The sequence below is a fragment of the Typopeltis vanoorti genome, chromosome 2 (genome assembly GCF_054136105.1).
Source record: "Typopeltis vanoorti isolate ZY-2024b chromosome 2, IOZ_Tvanoo_1.0, whole genome shotgun sequence".
NCBI classification, from domain to species: domain Eukaryota; kingdom Metazoa; phylum Arthropoda; class Arachnida; order Uropygi; family Thelyphonidae; genus Typopeltis; species Typopeltis vanoorti.
The window spans coordinates 42,894,369-42,908,145 of record NC_143550.1 but is presented as its reverse complement, the minus strand read 5'-3'; the positions used below and the strand labels follow the sequence as shown (position 1 = coordinate 42,908,145).

Sequence of the window (13,777 nt, the reverse complement as noted above, 5' to 3'; positions counted from 1 at the left end):
AGTACTTGAACAGTTCCATGTAGAACGTTGTCTCAACTCCTCATTACAAAAACTGTGGGACCCTTTAAAATTAGATCGAAATAGACGTTACGACATCGTTTCCTCATAGATCTCCTTGCTGTAAAATGATTGGTTAATCTGCCTCTCATTAAAGTTGATTGTCAACCCGATATGTTGTGTTATCAGACATCTCGATCTGTTTCTTCTAAACTGCGCTTCACTACATAACTGGAACATCACATGAGGTCAGGTAAGTTCAACCTCGTTAACGTTTCGCGATGTTTAACTCAGTTTCATTCTGTCAGATGTCGAAAGAATGGTGGGGGCAGCAGAAATCCGTACCTGTCAGACACGTGCCATACGATCTTTAGGCACGTGGTTCCTGACTTCAAGATCGGTTTATAAATTTATGACTTGCAAGGTGATTTTGAATCTTGTCTGAATGGAATCCGAAGACGGTTGATCCCGCCTTGATTGTTTTGGTTGTTTGAAATTATGACTGCAGCAGCTAAAACTACGAGGTCAGTGAGTTATGTCGGTTAAGTATCGTATTTCAATCTGCTCTAAAAGATTAAGAAAATTCTACAAGAAAATTTCAACCGTCTTTAGCAGCAAGTGATATGACGTCATTTATGCATTTCAGTAAGTTATTGCAGAGAGAGAAAGAATAGAACAAATGTTATTACACTTGAGCTGAAAGCGATAGTAAAAAGAGAGAGTTCTATCCGGAACCTTGCGATACCTCATATTTATGAGGTTTCTTTTTTCTTTTTCTTTTAATTTTTTTAAGAAGCTCATGCATGCTTTGCAATTGGCGTGCAGGTGATAATGGCATGGTCGTGAACATCACGTCCTTAGGCATAAATGGCTTTTGTTACGTAACAACAGTGTGAAAAGCGTGCCTTAAGGTCACGCCATTTACATTCTGCGGAGTACTTCGATAGCTAGGCTTTTATGACTGTTTGTTTCCGTGAGTTGTTCAGTTCCGAGCGCCGAAACTAATATAGTCACACAAAGACCAGAAATGATTACGATATGTACGATCATCTATTGAATGGCTAAGTGAACAATAATTCGCACCTCAAGGATTAGTAATTATATCCATTACACGCCTCAAAGTATCTTTGTAAAATTTTTATTTCAGTTGTGGTGTGGGCTAATCAAAAGCTATTGTGTAGTAGTAACAGTTTCCTTATAATAATTCCATTTCCCGTAATTTTTTTACAGTTTTCCTCTTGTTTTATTGGTCTGATGCGAATTTTGAAATGCTCCATTATTTTTCTTCAGTTACCAAATGAATTTACAAGATTTCTGTTACATTGTGAACGCCTAGTAATTTTTATTATTATAGTTTTCAGATGATGCAAGAAACAATTTACCAGATGGCGCTTCAGATCAAATTGCAGTCTTTCTTTTTTAACATAATTACCATTTCAATTGTTATCTACAATACAATGAAAGAATACGGTCATTTCAATTTGTAGTGGTTATACATTTATTGTGACTCTCTTTCTAAAAGAAAAAAAAAACGTAATATTATTTTATTTTTTATAGGTATTATTTCTGGAAACGTTTCCATGTCACTTTTCTAAATATTTATTTTTTTTTATATTTTACACATTTTTCATCGTAGAAACATCAATTTATCATAAATTTGGGAATGCTATTATAATTTAGTTTCAACCTCGTCAAGCTTTCAGTTTAAATTAAACATTTCAACTGCTTTCTCAATAAATGTGGGCTGCCTAGAAGTAAATTTTCTGATAAGAATTTGTCTCCACCCTTCCCCCGGAAATAAATTCAACGTTTTTCTGATACAGCTTCCCATGTTGATTAATCTGGGTCTCGCTTGATTAGCTGTAAATGGAACAATACTGAATTCCTTCTTTTTATCCGATAAGTTCAATAAATTATCTTGGACACGCAGGGTAGCCTGCATTCAAATTAGCCATTGGAGACAGATTATTTGAACGTGGAAGTTATTTATAAGATGGTTGTATACGCTATTAAGATATTTGGGCATTGACACTTTTCCACTAAACACGTGCTGCTCCTACCAAATCTGTTCTCTGCCCCTTCTCAGAAGGAAATAGTCCGTTTATTTTCTATAAGAAATATAAACACTAAGTTAATGAATATTAACTTAGTGTTTGTATTTAAACATCACAGCGTATAAGTGACAGAGAAATTGACAGACTTCCAAATAAGGAGGAGGAATTAGAAATAGAAACCGGTCATGCATTTTTTTCTCTCTTGAATTGTTTGTTATGCACATCTGTTTTTCCAAGAGAAAAGCATCGTGCACACCGGCCACCTCTGAATAGAAGTTTGCACTGAGTCTATTCTTCTCTTCCCACACAAAAAATATTTCAAGAATTGTACATTCCATATGGTCTATTGTTGCATAATTGCCATAATTGAATTTTGGACTGTTACACCTGTTGTCCTTGACAAGGTCATGTAATCATGTGACCTCAGTCTCTGCTGGAAAAATTACCTTCACCTGTTAACTTTCTTTTGTCATTTTTTAAATTCTTGTTAATGTCCTTGACTAGTCTACCTTAATTGGCGTCAGAAATTCTTGACGAAGTTATTTTTAAATCCAAAAATTGAGTAGCCTGTAGTATCCGTTTCCAACAGCATTTTCTAGTCTGAACTCCCCCCCCCCCCCCCATGAGATTAATCATGAGGAGCCAGAAACTTTAATTCTTTGAGTACAAAGTGCTAGCAGAACGAATCTAACATTGTTCGAGCATGAATTCATGCCAAGATAAATAGCTGAATGCTGATTTGACTGTTTCAACAGATGCTGAATACTACAAACAATTTAGTACGAAGTTATTTAAAATCTTATAACTTAATTATCTGGGATTACGAACGAAGTTCTGTCCAATTGCTTCGGATCAGCATTTTCACCTAAACAGCCGTCAACATGATGATTTTAGTAGCGACGTCCCATAAAATAATAAACATAAAGGAAAACACATATTTGGCTACTTTCTCGTCTTAACCTGATTTTAATATCTATAATTTGAGTTTTCAATTTCGATGTTAATCCATGTCAATAGTGACATTTGTTATGTCATGGAAGTATTTCAAAGGATTTCTGAAATAATTGCAATTTTAAATCGCACCAAGTTTAAGTCTAATGAGCGCTTATATGTTGCTTTTCGTATCTTGGTTGTTATCTGAAGAAAATTTGCTTCAGGATTACCCCCACCCCCCTCCCATGATCCCTTGTATTTTATGTTCCTTGCCTTTTTTTTTTTTTTTTATATATCAGTGTACTTATAACTTTTAAAAGTAAAAATTTGTTTATATATAAAGTACATAAAATATATTTTTATGCAATGTTTGCCTTTAGAAAGTATTCTCTATAATTCCTTCTGTAGATATGGAACTACGGTACTTATGAGATCGAAAATCCTCACTAATTTAAACACTCCAATAATTAAGGGCGTGGATTTTGTTATACTGTAGAATTCTGGTATACGTTTGAATCCCTGATTCCACTTGTTTTCGAAATGATTACAAAAAAAAAAAAAAAAAAAAAAAAAAAAAAACAGCAGGGACTGCAGTGAAACCATTGAAAATATCGATATAATATTGAGAAAACTGATACGCCTAGATTAATATAAAAAAAATAATAATAATCAAACTGCTATCATATTATTTTGATTCGCAGTTAAAGCATATTTCAGTTTGACTATTCTTTCCACCCTAAGATCTTTAAAACCCTAAGCGTCAACCATCACATAAGTGCTAATTATCGCATATATCTGATAATAATAGAATACTTTTCTCAAAATGGGTATTGGTCCTTGTTCAATTCTGAAACCATAAGGGGCTTCGAGGTTAATCTGATCTTATCACAATAGCTCCGTTGGGTTTCCAAAATGTTTATCTTATAATTTGAACTGCAATTTCGTCCACATATTGGTCATAAGCCAAGGCAATCCTAAGTAAGCACGCGATCCAAATCAAATTCATGTTTGCGGGATAGTCGCTTGAGAACGCTACTTATGTGTAATTTTCGTTAGTTTATGATACGATGTGACGAACCATAAATGAAGCGTATATGTTTTATTAGGAACTTCATGCGTAACTTTTGGGTGTTTTTACTTTTTTCTCCCCCTTTGTATTTGATGTCAGCGCGCGCACGAGAGAGAGTACGTATCAAATAATAGTTAAGAATTTTCAGATTTTTTTTTTTTTTTTAATTTAACAAATTTTCATTGTTGCCATCTCGTAGTTTTCCTATTCTTTGACTTGTTTCCCTTGTTGCTTTGTTCAAGATGTTTCAGTAAGCAGAAATATTGTGCTATAACCTCACAAATATATAAACACTAAGAGGTTCACTGTAAGACTTATTTTCAAGTTAAAGACTTCTTTTATTTGATGTAAAGAAACTACAGCCCTGTTTGATGAATGAAAAAAAAATATTTTTTTTTTTAATTTAACAAATTTTCATTGTTGCCATCTCGTAGTTTTCCTATTCTTTGACTTGTTTCCCTTGTTGCTTTGTTCAAGATGTTTCAGTAAGCAGAAATATTGTGCTATAACCTCACAAATATATAAACACTAAGAGGTTCACTGTAAGACTTATTTTCAAGTTAAAGACTTCTTTTATTTGATGTAAAGAAACTACAGCCCTGTTTGATGAATGAAAAAAATACTCCGCGCAGTGTTTTTGGAAGGTTTAGTCATTTTGTTGTATACACAACCTGCACAAGCAATATGAATCACTATGCACACATATACATATCCCGTTACTAGTGAAGAGCCATATTTTGCGATCGTGTTGATGCAATGTTATTGCATAACAGCTGAACAACGTTTTTTTCGTAAAATGCTGGGGATGAAAACACCTGCACGCAGCTAAACATCGAACCACAACTGATTACTGAATAGCAGAGTGCTCTACACTAAATATATAACTCTTCAGTAGTATCGAGATTAAGTAAATTTTAAGTTTGGTTTATTCTGAAGAACTGCCGAAGCAGCTAAGGCTATGAGACCCCGTGTATTGTGTCTGTTAATTGCGGATGTCCTTGTGGGTTTCTCTTTTAAGGAGTGAAAAACTTCTTTTTTTTTTTTTTTTTCATGAAAGACCGTGTATGATAAGCTAAATCACTTTTATTTGAAAAGTCTTATGAAGATTTGTCGCGGTCCTAAAACTTGAAATAAAAAATGAGGTCGTGCTTAATTCTTCTCCACAACACTTTCATTTTTTCCAACGAAAAATACAGTGACATCTTAAGGAACCTTAAAAATGGATCCATTATTGCTAACACTAGCTGAGGGTTGAACAAAAGCGAATGAGAAACATCCTTGTTATATTGTATGAATTTTCTCGAAAATGCGTTTCATCTTCGATTTCTCTGCCAATTATCCATGCTCTGTCCTCTCAAAAGACAGCAAAGTCCAAAACTATCATGGACTTTGCTGTCTTTTCCATTCTCCTTGTCTCACTCATCCAAACCATTATTATAAAAGGTTAGCAAGTTACTCAAACATGACCTTCCCTTAGTAAACCCATGCTGTTAATTGCAAACTATACGTAGATTCTCCCTCAACCAACTTCTGTATGTAAGCTGTCACCAACTTTTCCAGTAATTTCAGCACTACCCCGAAGATCCTGATAGGTCGATATTAATCTTTGCACCAACTTTTTTACGCTATCATGCATTATTATTCTCCAGTGGAATCTTTCCTCTGCTGCGATTCAAGTTATGCAGTCAGGTCAAGGCCAAAACCCTTTGAAATTTAAGACATTTCTTTCCTCGCATATATAAACTGCCACTCAACCGGTTCTGTTTAAAAAAAAAAATAATAATAAAAAAAAATAATAAAAAATCAACAAAAGGCATTTCGCCAAATGGTAATTCATCGAAAGAAAAGTGATCAGAAGATCGTTAGGGATAAAAAAAAAAAAAAAAAAAAAAAGCAACTCGTCGAATAAATCGAAAATTCATCGAATAAACCAGAGATAATTTTCGATGATTTTCTTTATCATAATTCACCCAAAGAACTGATTTACTTGCATTTTTTTTCGATATATATATATATATATATATATATATTGTTAGTGTAAATAATTACGTATGTTTTACATTCACATTTTACACGATAAAATTATTAATTCTAAATAATCCAGATTAAGCTTTACGATTATTTTTACTTGTTAGCAACAAAATAATCAAATTATGCATTTTGATCCTTTATTTCATTTTCACTTTTGTTTATTATCGTTTAATTTTGCAACCATACGAGCATAAATCCGACTCATTAAGTTGTTATATTTTTGAAGTATAAAAAAAAAAAACTGATTTTGCGACACTAGAAAAGCGAGTATAAACAGTTAAAATAATGCAAAACTAAGGGCACTATTGTTAAAAGTAGGTGGCACCTTCAGTGAATTCAAATAAACCAGAAATATCTGAGGTCTCGGTCAATCGCTATCTTGATGAAATCTCCTTTCGTTTTGTTTAATGAACTTTTTTCGATGATTTGCTATTTCGATAAACTATTTTCGGTGAATGCATATCCAGGTAAACTATCTAGCTTGGACAAATGGTTATCCTATCCATTTGGTGAACGACGTTGGTGTTGGTAAATGAATTTCATCACCTAGGATAAGACAACCATTCTTTTTATTGGAAGTTTGACATAGCTTGAAAAGTTCCATATTTGGTCGCGAGACCAAGATTACGTAACCCAAACCACCGGCCAAGACGTCTATAGACATCAAGGTTATCATGGATTCGAAGTGCATATTAAAACTGTAATACCATTGATATTACATTGAAATATATGATGGATACGAAGCGTATGAGGATGCGTATTTGATCCATAATGGCCAGCAAGGTGGTTAACCCACCTAGGGTACTAATAATAACGTACTACACACAGTAAGTCGATGGGACTTACATAAAATAGGATAATACTAAACATGAGAATTATATAAAAAAATTCGCTTATGTTGATTTTTTTCTTCTTCCATTAAACATTAAGCTAATAACTTTTTCCTATTAGCTGACGTTGAATAACACCTAAAAGACCATTTGTGCTTTTATTACTCTTTCTGTATGCAATTGATATCAGTGCTACAATGGCAGATTTCGAGAGCATAATATGAAATGATGGGGGGAGCGGGTAGCGAATATATACGGATGTTAGTTCGCCAGTTGATAAAACAGGATGCCGTATTTATTTTATTTTATTATATTTTTTTAAAATTCTTTTTATTGTATCAAGTCACGCGAACATGACTAGTTCAATGATATTAGCTCCAAGAAGCTATTTTTTTCTAAAAGTTTCAGCTTTAGAAAATTCATCTGTTATATGTTTTTATATTAAAACGATTTCTTTTTAATATATTGTGTTTTCTATTTTTTAAAATAGTTGACAGAATTTTTTCCCATCTATTGCACCTTCGCAGTAAGTTGAAGATTAGTTGATTGGCTTTTTATTGTTCTTTTTGTTGTTGAAGATTGTGTAATTGTGTTTTGTTTTGTTTTTTTAATTCTTAATGTATTTTTTTATTGTCTAAAGGTTTTTTTTTTCATTTAAAAGTGGAATACAATACCTGTCATTCTGGAACAAGTAGCAAAAATAGGGTGTGTGAGATCACGCTATGAACTGATTAGTAATTCATTCATAGTTATTAGTATCATTAAAGAATCATAGTAAAAGTACGAAATTGTTCCAGAAAATCATGAAAAGGTATTTTGCATTTGATCCTGCTTCCTGCCTGGTCCTAGTTCGGTATCAGACTCTTAATGCCAAGGTCACAATACAGGTCTTGACAAGCCGGATGCAAAATACAAACAATACACAAATGCCACTGTCCTAATGATACAACTTTTCACAGCAAGAATATTTATAAATTGCTGATTGGTATACAAAAAACCGTCTATGAATTAATCGAATTACCTGTTTACCCATCTACCTTCATAGCTTCAGCGCTAAAGGTTGAAGAGAGTCATCAAAGCGTAATTTTGAAGAAACCAGAGAAGATGTTCATTTGATTCCGATAACTACAAGGCTCATATGTTGTTGCCACATGCAATATTATTGTTGATCTCTTGTAGACTACCGCACAATCCTTCTGTTTCTTATTCGAATATATTAAAGAAAATGACAACATGAAGATATGTTCCTTAAGCGTCACTGGTTGCCCTACACTCTTTTAAATTGCGGTGCTTTGAGAGAAGATAACCCCATTTCCGTAAATTAAGGATTGCTAATCTTGCAGTAATTTCCCTTTTGTACTGATACACGACCACCTCCCACAGTAGAAGCTTCTACAGAACAGCAAAACTGTTCTGTGGTCATTATCAGACTTCTGTGTCTTCAACATAAAGGCCCACCTAATACTACTTATAAAACCCTTAGGCGGGGCAAGTTAGGAAACAAAGATACCTGATTACTTCTTGATGGTCTAACCTGTAGGTCGGCGTTGAAATGAAAATGTCTTTTTTGCTCTGCTTATTTTTTTATGAGAAGAAATTACAAAATTACTGTTTGATAACTTTAGCTGCTTAGATCATCGACACGCTTTTGACCTGCAGCTAATACTAAACATTTGAACAAAGCCCTGAAGTAGTAACAAATCAAAACGTCATACACAGAGAAATAGCATCGATTTTCCAGCTGACGTAACAATTCTCTTTTCAGATGGAGATCAACGCGACATCTATGAGAAGAAAACTAGCTGTTTCACGAAAAAAGAATGAGTTCCTTGGACTTAGATTTCCTGATCTACAAGATTAGATTTCGTGTATGTTAAAGAGTTTGTCTGACACAAACCTCCATGCTTAATATGGGATTCGAACCAGCAGCCTGTCGATTGAGCAGACACGTCGCATTCAAAGAGAGTCTGATGCATTTTATCGAAATATGCAGCTTATTTTTCTTTTTTGTGTCTTTGCGCCATTTTAGTAAGAAGTGTCTAGACATCTACAGGCAAGAAAGAAAGCCAAATCACCTTTTCTTGGATTTCTTTCTCGCCAGTGATTACCAGCCATTCTTGGAATCTTCAGAACACTTTACCAATTATCTTTAACTGCTTAAAAGAAAGCTTCGTTTAAAGTTCTTTCTTCCTTCTGAGCAGCAGTAAGGACTCATACTGCCTTCACTGTTATTAAATCCTCTACTAAGTGAAGCAACTGATGAAGTCCTTATTGTTTGGTTCCGGGTAGGAGTTCATGTTTTTCATACACGTTTTAAAGTTACGACACCAAATTTCTACGTCATTAGTCTATATAAGTTAGCCTCATTAAGACTAATGACATACATCATTAGTCTTAACAGGAATTCTTGCTCTTCGGCAACGAAGAGTAATCTGTGTACAATGTAGCCATCAAAGCTACATTCTTTTTGAAGTGAAACATGGTAAATCACCGAGTAAATAATGTTCTCTTTGCTTGTTTTACTTGCAGGATATCAACAGTTAATTCCACTGCTTTATCCTCTTCCCAAAACCAACAGAAACGGAAAACACAAACTGTAGTTGTGTTAAATCCAACAAGTGCTCGTTAAGTTCATGTTAAACAGAAGGGAAAAAAATCCGAGAAGGAAACAGACATAAAAGAGCTTTTTTTCATGCATTCATTGCTGACTGGAGGGTGTGTGTGTGTGCGCCAAAAACGACGCCCGGTTTCAAATCCCATACGGATGGCCTTTGTACTTTTGTTCTATAAAAATCTTGCTTCGTTTTTTTTTTTTTTTTTTCTTGTACCTGTATAAACAACCAAACTGACATTCCAAATGCGCTGTATAGCACGTGTGGATTGTGTCACGGACTTTGGATATTGTTGGTCAACGCAGGTGAATGCACAAGTAATAAAAGATATCCCGGATGGAAATGAATATAGCATATTGGCATTTGTTGTTACGTTTTTGAATAACGTATTGCTTTATAATGTGCCATTTCCCTTCAAACATATAATGGAGCAAGGTTATATATATTCGTATGCTTCGCTGACATTTAAACTTATAACTCACCGTGATGAATTGAACTCATAAAAGGTTATTTATTATTTTTAAATATTTTACATCATGATTGGGTGAATTTTTCGCTTTCTCATTTCTTTTTTGACACAATAAAGAAAATGAATTACACAAATCATCAATTCTTTTGCGACATTTCTGTTTATTAACAGAAATCTTTATCGCTTTGAACGAATGTCAACTATTTAACCGAATCTTGTCAATGACCTTAGCCACTAATACGTTCAGAGAATCTCTTCAATCTTCTTCGGCCTTTCTTTCAAGGTATTAAAAACAATAACAACAACAAAAAAAAAAGCTTTTTCCGAAATTGCAACAGTTGTGTGATTTATCACATAGTCTACATTCCGATAAATTTGCTACTTTGTAGAATCTCACAGCTGACTTTTTGCTAACATAAAAGGGCATGGGAGAGTTGCCGATAAAATTAAGAGATTGATATTTGTATTCGTCACGCCATATTTAGGAAAATCCATCTTTGACAGAAACCATTAAATCTACACACGTTCAGCTGCCGAACATAATTATAAGAACCAATTCGCCGCCGGTAGAATGAATGATTACTTGTGGTGCTGATCTCAAGATATAGTCGCGTCGATTATCTTTTGCAGTTTTAGTAAATATGTAGAGGTTCTGGAATACCACGCTAATATTTTAAACCTCAGTTTTTGTGTTCATTAAATCACAGGTTGCTCAAATACGTTCTCACTTTTGCTAGAAAAACTTCAGAATAGTTATAATAAAAAATGCATTGCTGCTTTAGTTCATTGGGTAGATAGCGTACACATTTTCCAGCTCATAAACTCTAGGTTAGGTTCGACTCCCACCGTGAGTAGGGATGATAAATTCTTTACATGGTTTGAGATCCGCTATCTGCTTATTGGGGGCTTGACGTAGCGTAGTTGGAAAAAGTTCCATGTTTGGTCTCTTTTCCGGATTATTTAATTCTTAGTCCAACCCTAAGTTAATTATGTACCGTAGGTTTACAGCCTTGCATCGGCGGAATTCACATAAAAGCAAAGCAAAAAAAAAAAAAAAATTGCAACAGAAGCCTAAAATAATGGAATTTATTGATGAAAGATAAACTAAATGGATATCAACCAACAGACGCACGTGTTTCGACATACGTAAACGAAAAGATGATGATGAAGCCATTGAAAGCAGAACAAGTAAATAATTTACTTGACCAAGAGTAGAAAAATGGGGCTTATAATCAGACTTCTGTCATAGTAAAATTTAATAAATTAAGTCTTCTCTTTGCTGCAGAAGAAATATTGTAAAGTTACGATTTTTGATATAAAGAGACAAATTATGTGCCGTTTTGAGAAGTTAGTGTTACATTTATCTTTGTGTTTTTTTTTTATGTTAAGCATGTTGTTATAAATTAAGATGTCCTTATGGATAAAGGCATTTACGTATAATCTAGAAATATTACATATGAATAGAAAATGATAAATAATATCGAACTGTTTTTCATCATTTTATAACTAGAATTATTTTTTATATATTTTCAGAGGTGATCCTGATCGATGCGACCATTATGGTAATACCGCCTTGCACTGTGCAGCTGCAAATGGACACATGAACTGCGTCTCATTCCTAGTCAACTTCGGAGTCAACATGTGGGCTTTAGACAACGATTACCATACGGCATCCGACATTTCCGCCATGAACCAGAGAGATGAAATCCTCAGGTATCTCGATGACATCATAGCAAGGCAAAGTGCTCTCAACAAAAAGGTGGTGCAAAAGCTTAAAGAAAAAGCTGTGATGGATGCCGAGAAAAGAATTAAGAATTATCAGAAGCTACAAAGGAAAGCAGCGAGGAAGGCCGAGAAGGAAGAAAAAGAGTTAGAAAGGCAAAGAAGGAAGTTATTCGGCAATGAGTTGATTGTCAACGGCTCCAAAATGCCAGAAGGCCAAAGTGTGCGGAGGGACTCGAAAGCTCTTTATTCTTCCCAGAAATATTCCGATCTCATCAATACGGGAGCGGGAACGACCCGCAAAGGTCTTGGAGCAGTTTCTAAGAAGGTTCAGCAGAAAAAGCAGACTACCGTCCAGACTGCTGTGGACTTCAAAGTGAGGGAGGTCGAGACGGATGGAAGGAGATCCATAAGATCGTTATCTGGCTTACGGAGGGACTCTGAGGTGATGTATGTGCCGAAATTTGATACCCAAAGTACTTCCTCGGCCGGCCAGCGGAGGCCCTTAAAAGACCTATTCGACAGTCACAGTGAACTCTCCCGTGCCATAAGCGAGCCCGACTTTCTTCACACGACCGATTCGGGGCTTGGAGATGAGCTGGTCGGATCTGAACCATCGAGTATTTTTGAACGTCCAGGATTCGGTAGCGTCTCCTTCCGCAATTCGATGTCGGGAACACTGATGTCTCTCCCCCCTGATAAAGACAAGGATGAGGCAGACGATAATGATGAGGACGAAGGAAATGAGGAAGAAGAAGTTTCGCCCCAAGTTAGTGAAAAAGGTTCCGATCCCCGGAACGGTAGTGTGGATGACAGCATCGGAAGTGCTAGTAGCCTTGCTCAGCGTAATCGACACGGTCCATGGGATGAAGACGACCTCACTAACTTCGATGATGAAGAAGGTGGCGATGACATTCCTATTATGTTATTTTTAGCAGCTCACAATTTAGAGGATTACTTGCCAATCTTCTCGAAGGAAAAAATTGATTTGGATTCCCTTCTTCTGTTGAATGAAGAAGACCTGAAGAGTCTTGGTCTTCCATTAGGTCCTAGAAGAAAGCTCATTAAGGCAATTGAGAAACGCAAATCGGCAATAGAAGATCCTGGTGAAATGATCGACTCACATTTGTAAAGGGACGGTAACCAACGTACCTTTTACTCTTATCAAGTCGGTGCGTGCATATCCTACGACGTAAAGACACGTCTAAGGGGATATGTAAACTCCCCACGTGTATATTAGCAAGGCTACCAATATTGTCACTTCTTTGTGTGAATATTTATACATGATAGAGTTTGATTTCACATCTGAAGTATAGCTGTAAATATGCAAATGATATTTCTTTTCTTTTTCTTCCTAACTACCTCAAATGTGAAACACTGACTGCATCATATTTCATCAACTGTTTGCACTTGAGATAATGGAATGATCCAGAAACGTGCACTAACCCAGAGTATTCACGCTAGAGATATCTGTTAGCCAAATGTATATCTTCACAACTCGTCTGAGATATTAGATACTTTACTGTAGATTAATAGCGCAAATATCTTTGAATATAAAAGCAAAACATTAAAAGAAAAAGTAAAAATTGTTTTATTGTATTTCTTGTACGAAGCGTAGCTTCAAAAATGTCACTCAAAATCCCAAATATTTGATTATAACCAAGTAACGGTAAATATCGATTATCTACAAAGTGACCTGCGATGAGTAAGACTTAATGGGTGTAGATAGTTCATAGTTAGTCATAATAATTCATTTAGATGATTCATTATTATTCAACCCTTCCAGCAGAGTTAGAAGATTCATTAGACCAATGGAAGTAAACATATGCAGCAAAAATAGCACTTTCTGCAACAGTGGTATCTGAAGTGAACATTTAGAATGCCCTTTTCTATGGTCTACTACACAAGCGCATCTATTCAACTAGCAACAGTAAACAAAGGAACGAGTTTAGTAAGATCCCATTATATATGGCTATTCACAATAGTTTTCAACGATGTAGCGAACTGTAGCCTTCTTCCATACCCCCTCCCTTTTTTTTTACCTTTTCTCCTTATAACAC

General features: G+C 35.1%; 1 protein-coding gene across 1 annotated transcript in view; it reads left to right on the top strand.

Annotated features, from left to right (window-relative positions):
• Window positions 1-13,218, top strand: part of Sans (SAM_USH1G_HARP domain-containing protein Sans) — a 58,741-nt gene extending 45,523 nt beyond the window's left edge. The window contains exon 2 of the mRNA XM_090404663.1: window positions 11,529-13,218. Within this exon, the coding sequence (XP_090260789.1) occupies window positions 11,529-12,849 (1,321 nt within the window). The 3' untranslated portion in view covers window positions 12,850-13,218. The remainder of the gene's footprint in view (window positions 1-11,528) is intronic.
• Window positions 13,219-13,777: the final 559 nt, after the last annotated feature.